Consider the following 21714-nt stretch of genomic DNA (forward strand, 5'->3'; position numbering starts at 1 on the left):
CTGGAGGGAACAGAAGCCGGACGCAGGCTTGACCTTGGTAACCCGCTCCCGCCTTCTCTTCCCGCCCAAATAAAACACTCGGCAGGGAAGAAAACTCCCCACCCCGGAACTATTTTAGTTTTTCAGCAGTAGGGCGGAAAACTCCCTGCACATCTGGGTTTCAGTGTAAACCAATTTAGTTAAAATGCCCTCTCAAATAATTCACCTAAAGTGCACTCTCGACCCAGCAATCTTGACGGCAAAGCAGGAACGGAGCGCGCCCCTAACCTTTCCGATCTCTCGATTTGGATTTAAAAAAACAACCCGGGAAATACTTTGGCCAATCAGTGCAGTATGAGGCCCGGGAATTTCCCAATACTCCAACGGATTCATTGCAGAGCCAAAGAGAAGCAGCGCGTTGCCGCACCTGGGGGCATTAAAATGCGTTTCTCCGTGTTGTTTAAATGCGCGAGTAGAGCCATGGCGGGAAATCGGAGCTCCTGCGCCTAGTCGCGTGAATTAACTAACAGCTCCTCTCCCAACATTTAGCTGAGATGCAGCACTCAAAATCCGAGGAACTGTTTACCCGGAAGCTGCATTTCCAGCGTCTCGGGTAGGGGAGTGCTCTGAATTTTCAAGAGAGATTTCCTTTTACAGTACTGCTGACTTCTATAAATACTTCGCAGTTCACTTCTGAAGGATCGCTATAATGTCCAAGGACTTTCAGGTGTCACCGTGGAGAAGGGCTCAAAGCAGGAACAGTTCGGACTTCTCCAAGTATCCAGATCAACGCTAGAATTTAAGTCTTTATCTTTAAAAAAAATGGGAGGGAAATCTAATTAAACAATCAACCTTCCCGATCAATATCGAGGAGCAGTTTATCGTTCCTCCTTTAAAGACGCTCCATAGCTTGAAATATTTTTTTCCCCAAACTGGGACTGGGTTTAAAAAGAAGCAAAAAGAAGCAACACAGCCCTTTCAGATGTTACAGGTGCTATTACTTAACTCTCAACTCCAAAGCCATAATCTTCGACCTTGAGGTTTCAAGGCATATCCCTCATCCATAGTAATCATGGATGCGTGTTCCGTGTAAGGAACAGGACCACGGATACATTTTCCAAGACATTCCACGCTTCTTCCTGCAATAGGCATGAAACACGCTACAGTCCACTTCTCTACGGCCAGCCTAAGTGCTTTCAAGCAGATACAGCAAATTAGATGTTGCTTTGTACTACTACTATTTTTAACAGCAATTTTGCTAGGTATTTCTCCTACTCTGCCCAAGCATACCATTAAACTAAACCAACCGTGCTCATTTTTGCCTTAAATGACCACAGAGCAAAGGCTATAGCTGTATTTCTCACCCTGGGCAACTTTAAGATGTGTGGACTCCCAGAATTCCCCAGCCAGCATGGGAGTTGAAGTCCACAGAGCTTAAAGCAGCCAAGGCTGAGAAACCCTGGGCTATACAAATGAGTTTAGGCTGCCCCCTTTTCTACTCTGGCTGGATCAGTGAGTGAATGAATGTGTAGGCCGATCAACTGAAAACTGGAGCTTGGGCATACTCTAAATTCCAAAAGGCTTTCAAAAGTGTTCTGAATATTGGCTGTCTTGATTTTAACATTCTGAAAAATGTGAATTTATCCCCTTCCATTTCTTTCTTGTCCTTCAGAATGTTGGTATCCTTTTTAACTCCTGTGTCTCCTGAATTGTTGAATACTTCCTTTTAATTGAGATTGATTCTCAGAGTACTCACCACTACACCTATCATGATTTAGATAGATAGGAAGGTATTTGAAGCTCCTTAAGCATTTAAAATGGCATTGATTGCAACTCTTCTGTGCATAATGTCAGGAGCTGCAGATTTTAATCTGAGTTCAATATGCATTCAAAATTATTTTTTTCCCTTGAGTCATATTCATCTGTCAAATTTTTGCTAGATAATATCTTTCTTTAGCTGTTCCTTTGACTTTATGGACATGAATCTATATAGAAGCGGCTGAAATATTTCTGGATTGCTCTGTTTCACTGGCAAAAATGATGAGATGTTGAGCCTCTGGGATTGTGGGAGAAAAAGATAGAACTATTTATTTTTGTAATTTGGACATCACACATTGTTTTTTAGGAGTGAATTACAATTTATGGTTGATTATTCTGTTGCAAAGATACATGATATGGGGTGGTTCTTAATTTTAGGTTCAGTGTTTTATAAATTTTAAGCTGATTACAGATTTAGCTATCTTTTGAGTTATCACACAAATGGGGAGTAGGAATAAATAACCAGTTTTGTTCAGAAGATATTACTTTCCTCTCTAGTTAAAGTTTGGATGGGTCTTGGTTGAGGTCCATTTGAGGCTCTGCTGATTTAAACAAGTATATGGGGACAGGTTTTTAGTGTATACTTCTCTGTGGGAGAATCAAATTATTTTTTATCAGGCTCACTGTGGGCTCATCCCCCAGTCTTTATCTAGGCTGTACCTAGGTAGTCTGGAGTGAGGTCAAGCAGAGAAGTCTAGATCTTGATGTACAAAGAGATAGAATTAACACCTCATACCTCTGTTATAGAAAGCTCAAATATCTACCTTTTTATCACCCCCAAATATCCTTGTGCCCTTCCACAGAAGGGCATTTACACAGCATACTTAGGCACTCTGCCCTTGATGGTGCTGATGGGGAGATTTAACAATATTAAATCTCTACCAAAAGTATTTACTGTATACAGACATTTAGACATTGAAATTTAGATTGTTCTACCTGTACTCCTGAAATGTCTTATCTGGCATTCTTGGAGGGTGGAGCTGATTTTTCCTCTAATCTTAAAGTATGCAGATAGGTCCCAACAGACAATTGTGTACTTCTTATTAAATGACAAGTCTGTAAAGTCTGTAAAAACACAGAAATGTTGCCATATTCTATGCCTTGGCAACTGCTGTTAGAAACTCTTGGATCAGAATAGAACTTACGTATGCTTGGTTTCTGCTACGAACAGGTCTTTTATGGTGAATGTTTTATATTTTAACTGTGTTTGCTCTATGACTGTACACAAATTAATTTTAAAAAATGACAAATGCCACTAGTGCATGGCCAATGGTCTCTTTTCCATGGGAGAGTCAAAAATTGTCATATCCATTATTGTTATAGCTTACCATTTGCGGACAGATACAATCTCTCTTTCGGACAGAGGTTTCAAGTAGAACCCATGTAAAACTATGAGCTTCCACACCGTGGGTCCATATTTTTGCATCATGGCATCACAAAGTATTGGATTTGAAAGTGCCTATGGCTCACGGTGTGCAGGCAGACATGAACTGCACTTTGATGATAGTTTCAGGTGGATCCTGTGTATAAATCATGAGGAACAGCACAGATCTCATTTTTATCTCCTCAGCTTCACATTACATTCATAAGCTTGACCCTTTCACTATTGTTTCCCTTTGGTGCATGATACGCTAAATAAATGCCTTTCTGAAAAACCTTAATAGACAAAATTTCTAGCCTGTTTTAAGGGCTATTTTTAATAGGGCAACCAGATTGTAAAATAAGCTGCCAACTTACAAAGTTGTAGAAGGTATTTAAAACAGCATTGGGGGGGGGGGGCGGGAATGCTTTATTTTTATAACACTTCCTTTTGGCTCTCTAGATTTTTAGACAATAGCATACAGTTGTATTGCCATTGTCAAGGCTGTGATCAGGTGCCCAAGCAATTGGTTCTTTTAGTCCTTTTAGATCCAGAGACAATGAACACACCAGTAGGTGAGGAGATTTTTAAGCTTTATTGTTAACTCTAGCAAACAGATTTAAACAGGAATATAAGATAGCATTAAACAGAAATACAAGAGCATAGTATAAAAGCATAACATCCCAAGCAAGATGATAAAAATTCTACCCCTACTGTCGGGAGCTACCATAAGGCGCTAGCACAGAGACCCCAAGATGGCGCAGATAACACAGCGCCTGGTCCCAAGGCCCGTGTCCATGCCCCAAGACCCACGGGGCAATGCCAGGGTTTTTATCAAAGCCTGGCACTGCAGTCTCATGACTCTGTTTCCATGGCATCGAGGCTGTGGAACCCGACTTTGACCAGATGTTGCACCTGCTCATCGTGTGACTCAAAAGCCTGGGGACTGTACAGGTAAGCTAGTGCTTAACCTAAACAGTCCTGAGGGTTTCTCTCCCCCCACCCCCCCGGGCCACTTCTAAGTAAAAGTGAGAAACAAGCCAGCTAAACATTATTATGACTCAGAGTGAACTTTCTTAACACATGGAGGAGAAACCAAAATATGTCACCTAAACTCCTCGAAATAACAATGGTCTTCTACATTGCCACTACAAGAGTATAGCTTTATGACAGCAGCAACTAAGTATGATAAGCCCTCGTTCCCTCATAGCATGATATTTTTGCACATATTCAGAGGTTTTAAGACATATCAAGAGGATCTTCCACTGGCCCTGCAAAATGATTCTTCTGTTGTTCTTCCATATCTCCTTTCTATCCTACAAGTGACATGAGTCATGCATAGCTGCACCAGAGTTAAAATAGGTATGTGAAATCTGTGAGGCTCTGTCGCCCATTGCCTTGGAGAGAAATCAGGAGATAGCAACAGCAATAGTCCTGCATATTTTAAGGGACCAATTTCAGTAAATAGGATTGTGAGGAAGGAGCTAAATACAGGAACCTCCATTTCATTCTGATCCCCCCACCTCAAATCTCCAGCAACTGGACTCTTTTACTGATCATTCTTCCCTGCTGCTGGGCTGAATTGCTCTCCACCCATTCTGGAGTCAGCCAAAAACATAGGCATGCCATGGTCCCCAGCAAAGCATTATGTGAAAGCACCCACAAAAATCCAGAGGGCCCACTGCCCCCAAATTAACATAAACTAGGGCTACTGGATCTGGGCTGTAAAAATCCAAACCACCACAAAATGGTAGCTGAGAGCTTTGCTGCCATCTAATTCAAATGTCTGCCACCCATTAATAATATTAATAATATGCTGCCAGTGATGTGCTTTGGGGCGGCTCACAACAAAGACATTACAATAAAACTAATAAAAGAAAGAAAAAAAGATAAGCACGACAGACCAGACGGAATGAAGCGAGGGGTCTCGGTCTCCCTTGCCAAAGGCCTGGATGAAGAGCCAGGTCTTCACCGCTCTTCTAAACAATAGCAGAGTTGGGGCTGTCAGGATCTTGGGGGGGAACTTTATTCCAGAGGGCAGGGGCTGTTACACGGAAGGTGTGCTTCTGGGGCCCCGATATATGACATTCTTTAATTGAAAGAACCCAGAGCACGCTAACCCTGCAGGATCAAATCGGCCAGGCAGAGGCTATGGGAGACAAGCAGCCGCTCAAGTAATCAGGCCCTGTGCCATGTAGGGCTTGATAGGTAACAACCAGCACCTTGAATAGCACCCAGAAGCAAGCTGGCAACCAGTACAGCTTAAGAAGCAGAGGTGTTACATGGGCAATCTGAGTCATGCCCATTACTGCTTATGTCTCCGCGGTCTGGGCCAGCTGAAGCTTCTGGGTGGTCTTCAAGAGCAGCCCAATGTAGAGCATGTTGTAGTAGTCAGGCCACGAGGTAACTAGAACATGAATGACTGTCAGAAGGGCCCCCCAATCTAGGAAAGGATGCAACTGGTATACCAGATGGAGTTGTGCAAAAGCCTTCCTGGCCACAGGTGACACCTGCTCTTCAAGCAGAAGCTACAAGTCCAGGAAGACCCCCAGATTGCGTACCAACCTTGAAGGGGGAAGTGCTATAATATAATATAAACTGAATGACTTCTAGCAGAAAGGAAGAGGATTAGGAATTAAGAATTCTCTGCATTCTCATGCAACTATAATTCTCAGGATTATTTCAGAGAAGAGGCTGAATGGGAGCAAAATTTATTTGTAGAATAGATATGCCCTGGGAGATTTGAAGACATCAGAGCTGCTTGCCAGCAAGTTGGACTGAAAGTGGTCCGTGATTAATGTGTTTTTCTTTGAAAGCTTCTCCCTGTTATGATTTATCTTCTGTATGTTGTTTATAGCCCGGTAATTGCTGTGTTTTCTTCTTTAGTGGCTGATTCCAAGCCCTAACTTTGTGTAGAAAGAGCAAACAAGATGCCTGTAATGGAGCCTGAAGATGCACTTCATTGATTTCCATGGGTTTGGGCATGCCTTAATTCTGCATAATATCAAACTGTATGGAGGAGGAGGAACATGAACACTTTTAGCAAGAGCTATCAATCCTACAACTGAGCATAGTCAACACTAGTAATACTATACATTTACAGCACTCCCATATTGTCAGGTCAGAAGAAAGAGCCCTTAATCCTCTCCTCCCCTGGAGTAGCAGCAATCTTCCCCCTAACAATTCATGAACCCAAAACCAGGGAAGCAGAGTTTGGTGAAAGTTCTTGTCAAGGCTTGCCTACTAGCTTTGGGGAGAGAGGGACATTCTCTAAAAGAGTCTTCCCCAAGCTGGTGCTCTCCAGATCAGCTTCTGACTCCCTCAAATCCCTGTCCATTTACCTTGTTGCCAAGGCTGCTGGGAACTGAGGTTCAATAATGTCTGAAGAAATATCCAGGGCCCAAAGCTGCTACATGCATTTACTCAGAGGTAACTCCTACGGAGTGTAACGGAGCTGACTCGCATGAGAGGTGGAGTTGCAGCCTATTCATATATTTTTCTAACTGACATCTATGTAGTAATTACACTGTCATTTATTGCGACAGAGCGAAGATGAATTCTTTCTGCACCCAAATGTCATGTAATAATATCTTAAAATAAGCCACTGAAATCTTGTAATAATGCTGTGGCCTTGCAATATACTGTATTGGTGCATGAGATCTTGAACAATCACACTCTTATAACAAATTATTTGTTGAACAATCACACTCTTATAACAAACAAGAAATATTTGGGGAGAGTCAAGGGTGATTTGATGTCCTGATGGATGCCCTGCCCATCAGCCCCTGTCCAAATTTCTGCCCATTGGAAGGACCACAGCCTCACAACATAGCTCTCCAGAGAAGGCTGGAAAGAAGAGCTTTGTTGGAGGCCCTGAAACCTGCTATCTTGCGAGGTAGGCAGAACTGAGCTAGATCATTGGGCTCCTCAGAACAAACCAGCTTTCTCTGCTGAGAGATGCAAAAGGGAGCAGGATCCTGGCTTTTCCCTGTTGACTGAAAGGGGAACTTGGATTAATGCCATTTTTTTCTCACCATTGGGTGGGAAGCTCCACCTTCTGTACAGAGTGCTTGGATGGTTTTAAAAGAAAAACCTAATGCAAATATTTAACCAACTCTACCCCAACTCTCAAGCTTCTTTATAAAATTCTGAAAGGCCATTATTGTTCCAAGGGTTCTCCTGCCCCAAGAGATGGAGAAATTATTTATTGGGATTTGAACAAAGCTCCTCTTGGTTGTTCTCCTTAGTAGGGAGTTATTAGATAGCGCGGACAAAGCAACAGTTGTTGCTTTCTCCTAGAATAAGGGGTGTTTTACTAATGTAGAAACACTGAGGCTACTTATATCAATATTTTAAAATAGGTTGTATGTATATGAATGGATAGATTGCTTAAACCCAAGAACAAGAAACCCTTTCAAAGCATGCAGGAAAGTCTTCTCAGCTGTCATTAAAGTTGGAGAAGCCTCCTGTGAAAGGGAGTAGCAGAGTTAGCAATGTGGTTTGCTCCCAGGCTGTAAATTAGCACAGCTTTTCCCAATCTGATTCCTGTATGTGTGGATGTGTGCCTATGAGTTCCATTGTCCCCAGCTGGCCAGCATCTTGATGAAAGGTGTAGTCCAAGGTAATTGGAGGGCACCAGGTTTTGCCTAGGCAATTTCCTCCACCCTTTGGCAACAGTTAAGATATTTTCCTTCCTGGAAGCAGTCTGCTGCAATAAAAACAATGCTGGGCCTCAGTCTTTCTATAATAATTGTATCTGTGCTGTTGCTTTGAATATTGTTAAGCACCTGCTTCTGATAACATTGGACAGAGCAGGAACCAGGATGCAGTTGATGAGGGGGCTGAGAAATGCCTTATCACTCAAGGAGCAGCCTGCCCTTAATGCAGAGGGACACACCAACATTGGAGGGGAGGAATAGTGCTCCCTCCTCCGCACAGAAGCCCAGCGTTGAACTAGGGACTCTAGTGTCTCCAGCTTCTTCTGCTGTCGGTGCCAGCACTGGCTAACAAGGATGGGCTTCCATGGGCAAGGATGGGATTTTGGATGCAACAGTTTGGGAAAGAAGCTGCATAACTGACCTGCTCTGCTGTTTCTTTTCCAGGATGTGTTGCCAAAAGCCTTGACTGATGCACCTGATTCACGTGGCTGGCCCACAGCCTTCCCAGAAAGAGTATTTCCCTGTTCTAAGGAGCAGAGGCAGTGCCAAGTCAATAGCCAGGCAGGAAAAGCTACTGCAGGAGTCTCTCCTCAGTTTCCTGGCCAAGCCCAATGTTGCAATCTCACTCATTTAAATAGTGCTTCCTTGGCCCTTGCTCAGCAGGGGAGAGGCCACAAAGAGGCACACACCATTCAGCTCTTGGCTTCTTGCACAATGTGGAAGGAACTGCTTTCTATAGCCTTCTACCGGGCTGTCTTCACTGAGTTCCTGGTCACTGCCATCTATGTCTTTTTTGGCTTGGGGTCAGCGCTGGATTGGCCAGAGACGCCCTCCATCCTGCAGACTGCCATCACCTTCAACTTGGCAGCAGCCACGGCTGTCCAGATTGCCTGGCACACCAGTGGAGCCCACATCAACCCAGCTGTGACCATGGCCTTCCTGCTTGGCTCTCGTGTCTCACTGGTGAGGAGTGTCTGCTATGTGGTGGCTCAGCTGACTGGAGGCATTGTCGGGGCAGCCATCCTTTATGCAGTGACTCCTGGGAATATCCGGGGAAATTTGGGCATCAACACGGTATGTCATTGGGTTGGCATCTTTGCCATGGACATTTGCACTGGAAACAGTCCTCAAATAGCCCACCATGTGTTCCAGGAAGCATACCAAGATTGACTGGAGTCATGGATTTGGAAAGCACCAAATGGGGGTGTGATGTGGTTGTTAAGGTGTGAAATATTGTCACTGATTGTTTTAGATTACAGTGCAAAGCCAGGCAGAAGAGCTATAGTTGTACGTGAGTCAGTCGCTGATGGTACATCCTCTGAAAGAAGGCTGTGCAAAGCATATTCTTTGTTGGTTTACTTGGAAATCATTGGAAGAGAGAAGCTGATGATGGTTCAAAATTAAGAGAAAGGATTCGCTGGAATGGTGGTGTGGTGGAAGAGTCCAATGGGCAGGGCTTTAGGAGAGACCAACAATAAGTTATAACAAAACACTCAAAATGTCCTGAGGCATTTGCAGCAGGCACTGCATTATAAAGCAGCTTCATTGTGGCTACAATACCATGCAATTCCACTTTTGTAAAAATGGTTATTGTGATAGTGGAGGCACTATGTGATATCAGAATGCATGGAGGCACTGTGTAGAGCAGGAATGGGTGACTTCATGCAACCACAGCCCCCCAGTTCATCCCCCCTGCCCCCCAGCATCCCTAGATTGGATTGACAAAATTAACTGAAAAATGGCTGGGTGTTATTAGCATGGTTTTTAGCTTCAAGGAGCAGAAATTAAAGGCTGCTTCTGAAACTCTGGAAAGTCCCATAGACCTACTTAAAAGGGACTGAAGATCTTCAGACCTCTCCACTTGGTAATCTCAGAAGCCAAAATAGGAGGCTGGGAAGCAAACTGAAAAGGATTGTGCCCATTCTTGGGCAATAACAATTAGAAATTGAGATCCCTGCCTTCACGTGCATTCCCTCTAAATTCTAAGATGGGGAGGAATCAATGTGGCAGCAAATAAGGAAATAACAGCTGCATATTATAATGGGCAGAGCAGAGAGTCAGGCATACTTTGGGTTGATTCAGTTCAGATTCAGCTGCAAATGACATTGTTTCAGTTTGGTTCTACTTCAGGTCAGTGAAGGGCATATAATGTGATTTACAAAAGAGAATCAAGCTAAAGTACATGATATATGAAAATAATGATGGAATGATCTAATAGGTCTAAAACTGTTATAGCTTGATGGAGGCCTCTACAAGTATTCTAAAAGTTACTTTTGCAGTATGCAAGAAATTATTTATTTAGTTAAAGAGCTTAAATGGCCAGTTATCTCACATAGTGATCCTAGGTGGCCCACAACAACTCTGAAAAACAGAACACAGAACAGAACAGAACAACCCTCCCTAGCAGGTGCCAGACCAACCAGCTATCAACCTCCAGGCTCACCCCCTCTCCTAGCCCAGTGCTTGGGGGAAGAGCCAGGTCTTCACTGCCTTCTGGAAGGTTAAAAGGGTAGGGGCCCCTCGAATCTCAGGCAGAAGGCTATTCCTCTCTCTCTCTCTCTATATATATATATATACATATACTGTATATGTATATATATTAAGAATTTTAATTATAATAGTAAAATCTAATACAAACTAAAAGAGAAAGAAAAACTAAAAGGTGCAAGGAAAATAAATGAAAATAAATAAATAAATAAATGAAAAGAATGCTAGAAGATATATGGGGACTCCTCTCCCTGGCTACTGTGGGGTCTTACCCCACTGGATGAAGCTGGAGAAATAAGTGGGGGAGCCATAGGGTGCTACAAGAGAGGGCAAGGAGTTTGTGGTAGGTGCAGGAAGGCAGGTGCAGGAAGGCAGAGATGCAAGGGTTGACCTGATGTGAGAGATAGAAGAAGGGAATAATATTTGTGGGGAAAAGAGCGGGTAAATGGTGACAACAGAATCAAAGGTGGTTGCAAAAGTTTAGTATATATGGGGACTTGAGATTAGTATTCTGTGAATGAGTGTCTTTGTTGGGAGAAGGGGGGTAGTGGAGAGGGAGAGATCCAGCATTAAATGAGGAGAAGCAACACAATGTGGCTACAAGCTGAACGTGGTTCAAAAAGGGAAGTCAAGACTTTTGATCTGGTCCATGTGATAAGCAAGGACTGGGGAGACTCAGGGCTGATCCACATGACCAGGTTGCCTCAGCATGAGTACTGACGCTGACTGTTTCTCAATGACTGGAACACGTGTTATTGTCCTCTACTCACTACCAGCCCACCGGGAAATCTTTTCCTGCTTGATATCAAGGTGGTTTTTTCCCACGTTGTCTAGTTTGCCCACTGTGCTTCCTTTCATTGTAGGAGGACTCCTCCACTACAGCTGGCTCCTGTGCACTGTATTAGAAATGCCCTCTTCCTCCATCCAGTTATTGGATGACCTTGAGCAACTCAATATTCCTCAACCTCTTTGCTTGATGGGTGTGTAGATAAAGGAAACGTGGAATCTACCTTCAGCAAATAGAGTAGATCAGAGGTTGGAATTTTGCAGCAGGATTTTGTTGGGTTATAGTTCAGCAAGATCTAGAGAGTTATCAGGTCCTGAGTTGACCAGGTGGGATGTGCAACTATTTAACAAGCAGTAATAAAGCATGTTTTTAATGGCTGAATTCTTGTGAAATGCAGGCAGTTTTACCCTTAACACCTCACAAGGTTTTGCCTTCTTTCCCAGATCTTATGAGATTTGGGCATTCAGGCTCAAAATCCTGTGAGATTTTAGCATTTTCCAGAATGAAGTATGAAAACCATTATCTCACAAGATTTCAACTATTTTTAAAGTTTGTGTTTATGTGTAGTTTTGGGATGACATGGATGCTATACTGCCAGTCCCTGGTTTAGTGGATGTTGAAATCAACCATATAGTCTACTCATAGTTATTAGATACCTAAGCCTATATTCCCACCAACTGTTTCCTTGAACATATTTTGGGGAATGCTTATTTTTTGAAAAACACGAGAAATATATTTAGTTTAAGGAAATTTAAGTCCTGCAACCTGTAGGCTGCATAAAGATGGATGACCACTAGAATGTCTCACTAAAACTTTGGTGCTAACCTCTAGTAGTCCTCAGATTTTGCACTGGAGATTTGATAGCTCTACTTCTTGGGGTACTCACAGTAATCAGGATTTGATTTACCAATAATGGAAAACTACAAAATAAATAATTCCTGTAAATACTGAAATAAAAGATAGATGAAAATTCTAGTCAATGCAAAACAAAAATTCACAGACTTGTAGAAGGAGTTTTATATGCAAGAGGTGACTCCTAGAAAAAGGTAAAATGGAAGGTGGAAGGCAAGAGAAGCAGGGAGGGAGGAAGTTCACTCTTTTATCCTAATGTCAGCTCTTCTTTTCTAGAAGTTAACCCTCTTTTTGCCTCTGTTAAAGATCTTCTGGAAGCCTGCAGTCAAGGGGAAGCATCCAATCTCTGTTTCTTAGTTGCTTTCTCAAAGCCAAGTAGGACATCTATCTACTAATCCTTGAGCATGCATAAAGTTATACTGCATAAAACTTACTATTTCCACTGACGACCCTATCCTGCCACAGATAGGATGCTGGAAAATACTGAACCTGTTTATGGTGTACAAGGCATGTTAAGGACAAGGATTGGTGGATTCTTCCAGCTTTGCTTTTCTCCCCTGGCTCCCCAATATCACCATCTAGTGGGAAATCATCTACCAATCGCTTTTCTTAATGTGGGATGGAGATGGGGTGAGAGACCATTTTTGGCAAATGGCTAGACCAGCAGACTTAGCCCTCTGTTAAAATGCACAGTATCTTAAATAAGCTAAATAGCAGTAAACCTATTTTCTCTTCTAGACTAGCGCTAAGCTGGAATGGTTCAGCCCCTTTCATATTGGGTCGTCCTAGTCCAGAACAGCACTAAATCCATGATCAAAAGCTGACAGGTATGGGGAGTGTTGCGCCTGTGAAATAATGGAGAGATGACTCTCTCTTCCCTGCTTCACTGAATACCTCCCCCCTCCGAAATTGATTTGTCAAGGATTAACTCATTAACCTGGCAGGTACAGATGGTGATCCTGGTTTGAAAGAAAGAACAGAACAGTAAATAGCAGGAAAGGGCGGGAACTGGCACAAAGTATCCTAGCCTTAGAAGTGAGCTAACTGCACTTTCAGCCCCTAACAATGCAGAATGGGGTTCTCTCCCAGTAGAAGCAGGTGGGAGGAAAGAGGTGGGGTGGGGAAGGCCTCCCTTGGGGCTAGTTACTGGCAGCAGAAGAGTCACAGAGTTAAACCAGATGGGAGCCATTCATCCTCTTCCTTCCCTGCACTTTTCTTACCAAGCATGGCAAGAAGTTGGGGGGACAGGGGGAGAAGTAAGCAGTTTTTCAGTCACCATCCATAGAGGGAAGGGGGTCTTTGGGGTGCCATTCCCCCCAAAGGCCCAACTGCCTCCATCTCTCCCTGCTTCTCCTGCCACTCATGCAGGGTGGCCTGGGGGGTGGGGTTCAAAAAAGACAAGATCAAATCAAGTCTTTATTTAGGTCATTGACTGGAGCAGTGTTACACAATCAGCCCAACAATTGATTAGTACAGACTACAGGTAGTCCTTGCTTAACAACTGCCATGTTTAGCGACACTTCAAACTTTTGATGACACTGAAATAATAAGTTTACGACCAGTCCTTGCACTTACGACTGTCATAGCAATGCCAGCAATATCGCTCTGCAGGCCTTTAAAATCTCTTTCATTGTTGCCTCCTTTTCCATCCTAGGTGAGGGCCAATGTTTCATCTGGACAAGCTGTTGCAGTTGAGCTCATCTTGACCCTCCAGTTGGTTCTGTGCTATTTTGCATCCACAGATCCACAGCGTAGTACAGGTTCCCCAGCTGTCATCATTGGCATCTCAGATGCCCTGGGCCACTTAGTTGGGGTAAGTAAATGAAGAGACACTGGGAAAGTTAAGAGCAAGAGTAGGGTTACCAGATCTGGCTGGTGACTACTTGAGAGCAGGGAAGAGATAAAGAAAATTCTAAGCCTTTGGCCTTTTGCAGCCCAAATCTGGTAGCCCTAAGCCAAGGAGGCTTTGTTTTATTTTGTTTTGTTTAAAATGCTAGAAGCAAGCTTTTAAAATGATGGAAAGTGCTTTTGGAGGGAGTACGCATGCAAAGCAAGATGAAAATGAATGTTAGAAATAAAAGATACAATACACCCAACCCTATATTAGTCAGAGAAAGCCGAAGGCTCTTAAAAACCAAGAAGAAAGGAATAATGAAACAGATATTGTCTTAACTGCCTTGTAAATAACTTGGGCTTGGTGCAGAGACTGGATTCTTGGCTGCAAAGCTTGCCCATATATAATGTAAAAATGTCAGTGGTGTTTTGGGGAGAGCATTGAAATTAGCTAGCAGATCCTACGGTGGGCAACATTCTGCACCTTTACAGCTATGTTCCTAGATAATCCCACCACAGTGGGTGGTGGGATGCACAACTGGCATCCCAATGCTCAGAGCACACCACAGATTGGCAAATGTTTTACCCAGAGAAGAGCCTGCCTATAGCAAGAGAGGTGTTTTGGGGGGAAGGGCCCCCAACTCCAATCTTCAGTATCGGGTATAAGACTAGAAAGCCACACAGGAATTTTCCTCCAGTGTCTTGTTCTATATGGATTCCATCCTCACACGGTAGTTCTCTGGGCCTGAGAAAAAGCTTCTGATGGAATTGCTGAAGTGGGAAACCGAAACAGAGAATAGGAACCCTGCGAGAGCTGTCTGTGCTAATGCTTTCTTCTGATTTTCCATTCCTAGCATTACTATACTAGCTGCTCCATGAATCCAGCCAGATCCTTTGGTCCTGCTGTCATAACTGGGAAGTTTCTTCACCAGTGGGTAAAAAAAAATCTTCTTTCTGTATCTTCATCCCCCGTTATTCCAGGGTAGGTGGGGGAAAAAATGGAGGGTAAGTGGGGAAAAAAAGGCAGAAAAGTGTGGTAAAGAATTGTCCAATTGCCCAGACTCTGAAGGCCTTTATGTCAGTAGAATTTAATTGCATGCACTGTGAACCTGTGATGGAATCGTTTAGTGAAGGCTGCACTCGGGGAGATAAGCATTTCCTTAGCCCCCAGCAGGAGTGTGGGAAGGTTAAGAGGATGAGACTGGCACCACCCTAAGGAATTCACGGTGTTTGCTTGCTGGCTTGGGAAGTTTAGATTCAGTCTGGCGAGATTCTGTCTTGTGGGTGAAAGCTAATAAAAGCTATCGAACTAGACCTGTACTGTCTCGTGGAGTTCTTTGGGCTGAACCTGACATCAATCTCTCCAGACTCAATCTAAATTTCCCAAGCCAGCAAGCAAACACCGCGAATTCCTTAGGGTGGTGCCAGTCTCATCCTCTTAACCTTCCCACGCTCCTGCTGGGGGCTAAGGAAATGCTTATCTCCCCGAGTGCGGCCTTCACCAAATCATTCCATCACAGAACCCGAGGAACAATTGGAGTGGTCTGGAACTATTACAAAACAAAAGTAAGTATTCTCTACTACAAGTGCACAGGCTTCTTCGCACCTCCCATGGAGCGCTGGTTAGCTCTCCACAGCCACCTGCAAGGACTTGCTGGCAGGCCCTTTGGGGGAAGCCTACCGTGGGATTTTAGCTAGCAAGACTGCTATGCTTCTCCGAACTGCTTTCCCCAAAAACCTGCAGTTGATCAGGGCTTTCTTTACACGTCTTAACTGTGGCTCCGTCCGGCAGCAACTGCATTTTAAAGCTGGGAGATGATGGCCATCTTCTGCTTGCATATGGCAGCCCAGTTTGGTCCCACCCCGTTCCTAAGATTAAAGTCGGAGGAGGCAACATCCTTGCGGTTATATAAACTAGCTTCAGTTCCCGGGATGAAGGGTAGGGGTAACCAGCTCTGGGCCACAGAGTTCCAGATGATCCCTAAGTGGTAGCAGAGAGATACAAAAAAGCCCCACTGTAGTCGTTGCTGCCATCTAGTGGTGGTCTATATGGTTGCTAGCAGTCAAAAATGATGGCACATAATCACTTGAGTGGTTGTCAAGAAAAATATCCTGACTTCCTAGAGGGGCTATAAACAGGCTCTCTCCTACTCCTGGAAGCCTTGGTGGCCCTGTGGAAGGTTGGAGTCTTGTCTAGAATATTTCTATCACGAATCGCAGGCCCTGATACTTTTCTCAGGCCAGGTTTCATCTCCTTTTGAACTATGGCATTAGAGCTGCCTAAGAAATGTTGCTGCTAGAGTCAGAAGCAAGATGGTCCATGTCTCCCCCACCCTTCCCCATTCCACATGCAGAAACCAACTGGATTAGCAGTTAAATCTTTCTTCAGCATTGACAATGAAGCCCCACAGCCTTTACAGGCAGGAGGCTGGCTTCATGGAGGCCTAAAGGAGGGGCCTTCTCTCATTTTTCCCTCCTAGCCTTTTCCCCGTTAGGTGGTTGCCTCCTTTTGCCTGGCGGTAGAGCCAGCTGGGAACAACATACTCCTGCTGCCTGCCACCAGCTTGATAGGGCTGTAGTTGCAGGCGTGGACACTCACTGAAGTCTCTCACCTTGGAAGTAAGTTTCCAGCAGGGGATGAATTCAGGTGAAAAATGTAAGGACCCAACTAAGCAGAGAAAGAAGTTGCAGATCTGACTTCCTTTATCTTCTTGTCATTTACTTCCGTTGTAACCTCAGTAGTAGCCTGTGGCTTTAAAGCAAGCCTTTCCTTCTTTGCATACCCAGCTCTCCTTAAAGGAGCTTAAAGCTGAATTTGGTCAGCAGGGATTTAAATTTAGCTTCCCCCAGTTAAAGCTGGCATTCCACCTGATGCTGCACCCTGACTCTGGGAGATCATCAGGAATGGGAGTTTGAACACTGCATGACTTTGATCCTGCCAGGAAGGCAGAGACCATCTAGACCAGGGCTTTGCAACCTTGGCAACTTTAAGAGGTGTAAACTTCAACATGGCTGGCTGGGGAATTCTGGGAGTTGAAGTCCACACCTCTTAAAGTTGCCAAGGTTGAGAAATACTGATCTAACATTGAGGGGGGATTTTCCCCCCCCACTTAATAACAGGCAAGTTTCAAGCCTCAGTATTGTGTGGAAATCCTTGGCATACTTCAGTATTCTGCTGAAAGGCTCCAGTAAAATGGGACAGATTCATGCCATTTTGCTGTCAAATTTGTTCTACAGCAACGTTTAACAGAAGATGTCACAATATTTGAAGAGATGGATTGACTCATATTGCAGAACATAACAGTCCTGGTCAGGGGTGTCTGCAGGTTATAGTCAAAAAGTCAAGCCGGCAATCACAATGGTGTGATTGAAGCTCTACCCAGTTTTTTATATGTGTTGCATAGGTGATGCACATAAAAAATGGGTCAGAGCTTCAATCACACCATTGTAGCCACCATCTTGACTTTTCTGATCACACCCTGCAGGCAGTCCTGATCCTGGTTGTAGATGATAAAGGCTGTAGTGAGTTGGATTCTAACTCCAAGGCAGAGAAAAGGAATTAAACCTTGGAAAACCGTGGGAGAAAGTAATGTGGTCTAGTAGCTTAGACCCAGTTCATTTCAGGTGGAGCTTTAAAGCTGTTCAGTTTCTTTGGCCAGAACTCCTGACCTTCATTCAGTTGCCTTAATTCCTACCAAGCTTCAGGGTATTTTGTCTCGTTTTCTGCCTCTGGGTCAAATAGGGTTGTACTTTTAGGTCTAGTGATGACAGCTTGCCCTTATCCTGACCTTTCTTTACAGATTTTACAGAATTTATCTCTGACCTTTCTTTACAGATCTTCTGGGTTGGCCCCTTAATTGGTGCGGTCTTGGCATCTGTCCTTTACAACTTTGTTCTTTACTATGACCCAAAGTCCTTTTCTCAGAGACTGTCTATTCTCAAGGGCAGCTATGACGGAGAAGAGCTGAAGGAGGAGAGGGACCGCCAGAAACAATCATTGTCGCTTCCCAGTCTGGCGCATAGATTGTAGCCTCCTTGGATCTTGTGGAGAAGAGATGGGCTCAGCAAGAGCTGGGTCGGTGAGTGGTAGTCCCATAACCAGCCACTAGAGGGCACCAGGTGCCTTTTCTCTGAAGTCTGCATTGCCTTGTGGATTTCAATGTATTTGCAGCAAGAGGAGCCTCACAGGAGCTGGATCTGTGTCACCACGTGATTGTGAGCTGACCTGTGGACATCTTAAGCACTGTATGCAGGAAATGGAAACAGTTGCCTTCAGCATCAAGTGAACATGAATATGACAGCTACGAATTGCAGTGCCAGACTAGTAGCTTGCTTGAGGTTCAAACCTATCCTTTTCTAGGCAGACATTTTTCAGAGGATAAGCAAAAGTTACTTAGATAAATAGCCTGGATGGGGGCTGGATCCTTAGCTGATGAATGAACCATTTTACCAATGCAGTGTCTCACACAGCATAAATCACCATAAGGGTATGCTGCATAAAATTATGCTTCCATCCCTACATTTCTGGAAACAACAAGCAAGGAGGCGTGGGCAGGATCTTGACCTGTGAATCTTTTTGTCACTGAGAACTTTCCCTGTGCTTCTAAGAACCTCCATACTGCACTTCCAGACAAAGCTTCCCTCAATAGAGCAACTTCATCCCATCAAATGGAGTCACTGCCTAGCCTAGACCTTCAACTGCCCGAAACATACATGAAAACTGTTCAGAGCCTTTTGCTGGATCCCTAGTAGAGTTGTATCCAACCTGCAGCCCCTGAGCATTTTGAACATAGCCCTGGGTCCTACCACAAGTTGCCATCAAATTCTCATTTGGATTCTTATAGGAAGGAAATATTAACTATATGGCGAATAATCACACCAATTGTACTTTATGGATTTCATTTACATTTAATGAAATCTAAGTTTCTTTTGTGTGAGGACCCTGCATACAACCTGTGAGTGTGTACTAAACTTAGGATGAACAAAAGGTTTCACCCTTCTTCTCCCACCATACAATAAAAAGTAGCAATGTTACCTCTGAGATGAGCTTAGCTCCTGATGACTTACAATTTCCTTGGGATGTTTTTTTTTTTAACTTCCCAGCTCTGGACTTCCCAGCTGGTTCTCCATCCATGGATTAACCAGGCTCAACTGTTCAGCTCCCAAGATCAGTCACAGTCTGCTAGATGCTGCTGAGCCCTCACCTCTTTGAATTAACCCATTCAAGGGCACTTTGTGGACTATAACAATAACAGATTGTTATTGACTCTAGCAACAACAATGACAATAACAGCTGGTTTCCAGAAACTGATGATCCCAGAACTTGTGAACCTTTGATTATGTAATGGGATGGGGAGAAAAACTGTCAGTGCACTCTAAGCTCAATATTAAATGTTTCGTGCGAGTCAGGTCTATCAGCATCACACCTCAGAATGACGCGACACTCAAGGCTTTCATCAAAAAAAGGGTATTAAATTGGGGTTCTTTTGAAAGCAGGTGATTCAACTCTCAGCTGAGGACAGTAGCTGAGCGTCTTCCAAGACACAGGAACCAATGGAGTCCTGTGTTCAGCTGGTACCAAATGTATTCCAGATTTTATGTCATTAATTTATTTATTTCCAGACCATCGTTCATCCAAGAAGCTGTGGGGCAGCTGGTTTTTCCCTTCACTAAGTGTTCTTTACAATAATCCTGTGAGGTGGGCTAGTGTGAGAGAGAACTGGCATCCCAGGGCTATTGAGTGATCTGGGATTTGAACTTAGATCCCATCTGACATTCTTATTTCTTTTCTAGATCTCATTAGTTTAAGAAAAAAATCTCTTGGTTTACATTTAAAGGCAAACTTAACTAATTTTGTACTTGCAACATGAAATCCAAATATATTTTAAAATTCTCTAAAATGTATGATGCAGGTCTCCAATAAAAACGTAGACAAAAAGGAATCCTATTGAAGCTGTGATGCTCACTTTTGGCCTCTCTAGGGGTGTTAGCAGTACATAGTAGCTGAGGATTCTCAATCTACTCCATCTGGAGAGTGTCCAGCTGATGGTGACAGGATATGAAAATGCTGACATGAGTAAAATAGTTTGGACAAATTAGGCCAAAATGCTTATATTAGACAAAATCTCAGACAAATATATATATATATATATATATATATATATATATATGGGGTGGGGGGATGCATCTGAATAAGTGTACATTGCAAACTGTTTTTGTTAAAAAATTCAAACTGACGCATTAGAATAATGAGGCCTGTACAGCCGGTCCAAGTTCTCACCCTACCCAACTGCAGTTGGATAATTGCTGTAGTAGGCGAGTCCTTGTCTCCAAACTCCAACGTTTACTCAAGCTAAAAAAGAAAGAACAAGACTGTAGATCCTACAGAGCCCAAAATACAACACGTCCACCCACCATTCTGCTTCATTGGCATAAAAAAATAGGCCTGGTCTTTCAACATTTTTAGGCAATGAGTGATATTGTAACTAATCTTTCCTCATGCAGGTGGGAGATGAAATTTCTGATTCATTACTGAGTCTTGGGGGGGAGAAGGAGGAACATGTTTCCAGTAGAAAGTGACTTTTTTTCAGAACAATTTTGAAATCCAACATTTTATGATATTTTGATGAAGTTGGGGGAGCAACAGTGACCCTATCCAACACCCGACAAAAGCCAGCGTTCATGCTTTTTTAATTTAGGTCTATGTTTTTAATATATTTTCCCTGATTTTGTACATCTTTCAGAAATGTGTTGTTTCAGTATTACAGTGAATACTATTAGACGTGAAATAAATTTGTCCTTTCCCCCTCACCCCAAATCTGCTGTAGTATTTTGTGCTGCAGTTCTGAAATAGTTTGGCACTTGACTGTCTGCTCAGATCTGAGCAACTGCAATTCATGGGTAAGAGTTCAGACCAGCCAATAAATCAGAAATGGGGACCTCTAGTCTTCTGGATATCGCTGAAGTACAGCTTCCAGCAATCCTCACCTTTAACTGTGTGAACCAGGAGTGGACCTGGACTTTGGAAATATCTGGGCTTCAGATTCCTTACAACTAAGCTAGATCAAGTGTAGTCTTGGAACTAGCATCTTTCTCACACATTCATCACCACCACCACCAGCACCCCAGTCAGGAAATTTTATGTGTGTGTGTGTGCATGAAAAAGATAATGCCGGGGATAAAATCCAGCTGTTGAATAGCTGCCTGCATGGAGCTTTTCTCAAGTGGTGGTGTTACGGTAATAGATTATCAGCTTTATAATTGTTGCAAGTTGGTTTCAGTTCCAAGGTTGATCAGGGACAACATCGTTACATTCATCCAGTTTACAGGGTTCCTCTGAGTCAAAAAGGTAATGCTTCCTAAAACCCATACAGTCAAGCTCAGTAGGAAAAGTTAATTTGCATCTAAGCCTGGCCAAATGTGAGCCTTTATTCCTTCATTGGTCCCATTTAAGACACAATCTTTCACCCTGCTTTATAGATTTCTCTTCTGATGCCAGCATCTAATTGAGGAAGGTTTTGCTCAGAAGTCAAACTTAATTTTCTCCTATTGACACAGCATGAATAGTCTCAGGGACACTGGAGTGTTCTGGCTGTGTACAAATCCACTTCTGCTTAGTTCATGCTACCCAAAATGGCAAACCATATTCTTCGGGAAATGGAGGCAGGAAGAGTCCAAAATCTGGGGAGAGCTCCCAGCTGGAAGAGGTTGCTATGTAGCAGGGATGCACAACCTATTTTGGTCCAAGGATCACACCTGGTCTTGACAGGTCTATTGGAGGGAGACCCTACTCTAAAAAGTGGGCAGTGCCAGGATAAAAATTAAATTTAAAACATAAATGAAATCAGGGTGAAATAAAAGTAATTAAGTAACAATATTATTATTCCCCATGTGTTTAACGACTGTCCCCTTCTGTCTCATCAAAAATGACTGTTTCTAAG

General features: G+C 43.4%; 1 protein-coding gene across 1 annotated transcript; it reads left to right on the forward strand.

Annotated features, from left to right (window-relative positions):
* Positions 1-8501: 8501 nt before the first annotated feature.
* On the forward strand, positions 8502-19827 carry LOC103062046 (aquaporin-6). The gene is made up of 4 exons (XM_088138536.1): positions 8502-8889; positions 13596-13754; positions 14629-14709; positions 17610-19827. The coding sequence occupies exons 1-4, from the start codon at positions 8530-8532 to the stop codon at positions 17802-17804; spliced, it is 795 nt and encodes a 264-aa protein (XP_087994662.1). The 5' UTR covers positions 8502-8529; the 3' UTR covers positions 17805-19827.
* The last annotated feature ends 1887 nt before the right edge of the window (positions 19828-21714 follow it).

Source organism: Python bivittatus, unplaced genomic scaffold (genome assembly GCF_059951505.1).
Source record: "Python bivittatus isolate LINGU-HERP-01145 unplaced genomic scaffold, Pbiv_v1 ctg000220_np1212, whole genome shotgun sequence".
Classification (NCBI taxonomy): domain Eukaryota; kingdom Metazoa; phylum Chordata; class Lepidosauria; order Squamata; family Pythonidae; genus Python; species Python bivittatus.

Bases quoted from the DNA above. Each gene is read 5' to 3' on its own strand.
- LOC103062046 (XM_088138536.1), top strand. From the start codon at position 8,530: ATGTGGAAGGAACTGCTTTCTATAGCCTTCTACCGGGCTGTCTTCACT. The intron at 8,890-13,595 runs GTATGTCATTGG...TTTCCATCCTAG, and splicing joins GAAATTTGGGCATCAACACG to GTGAGGGCCAATGTTTCATC. The intron at 13,755-14,628 runs GTAAGTAAATGA...TTCCATTCCTAG, and splicing joins CCCTGGGCCACTTAGTTGGG to CATTACTATACTAGCTGCTC.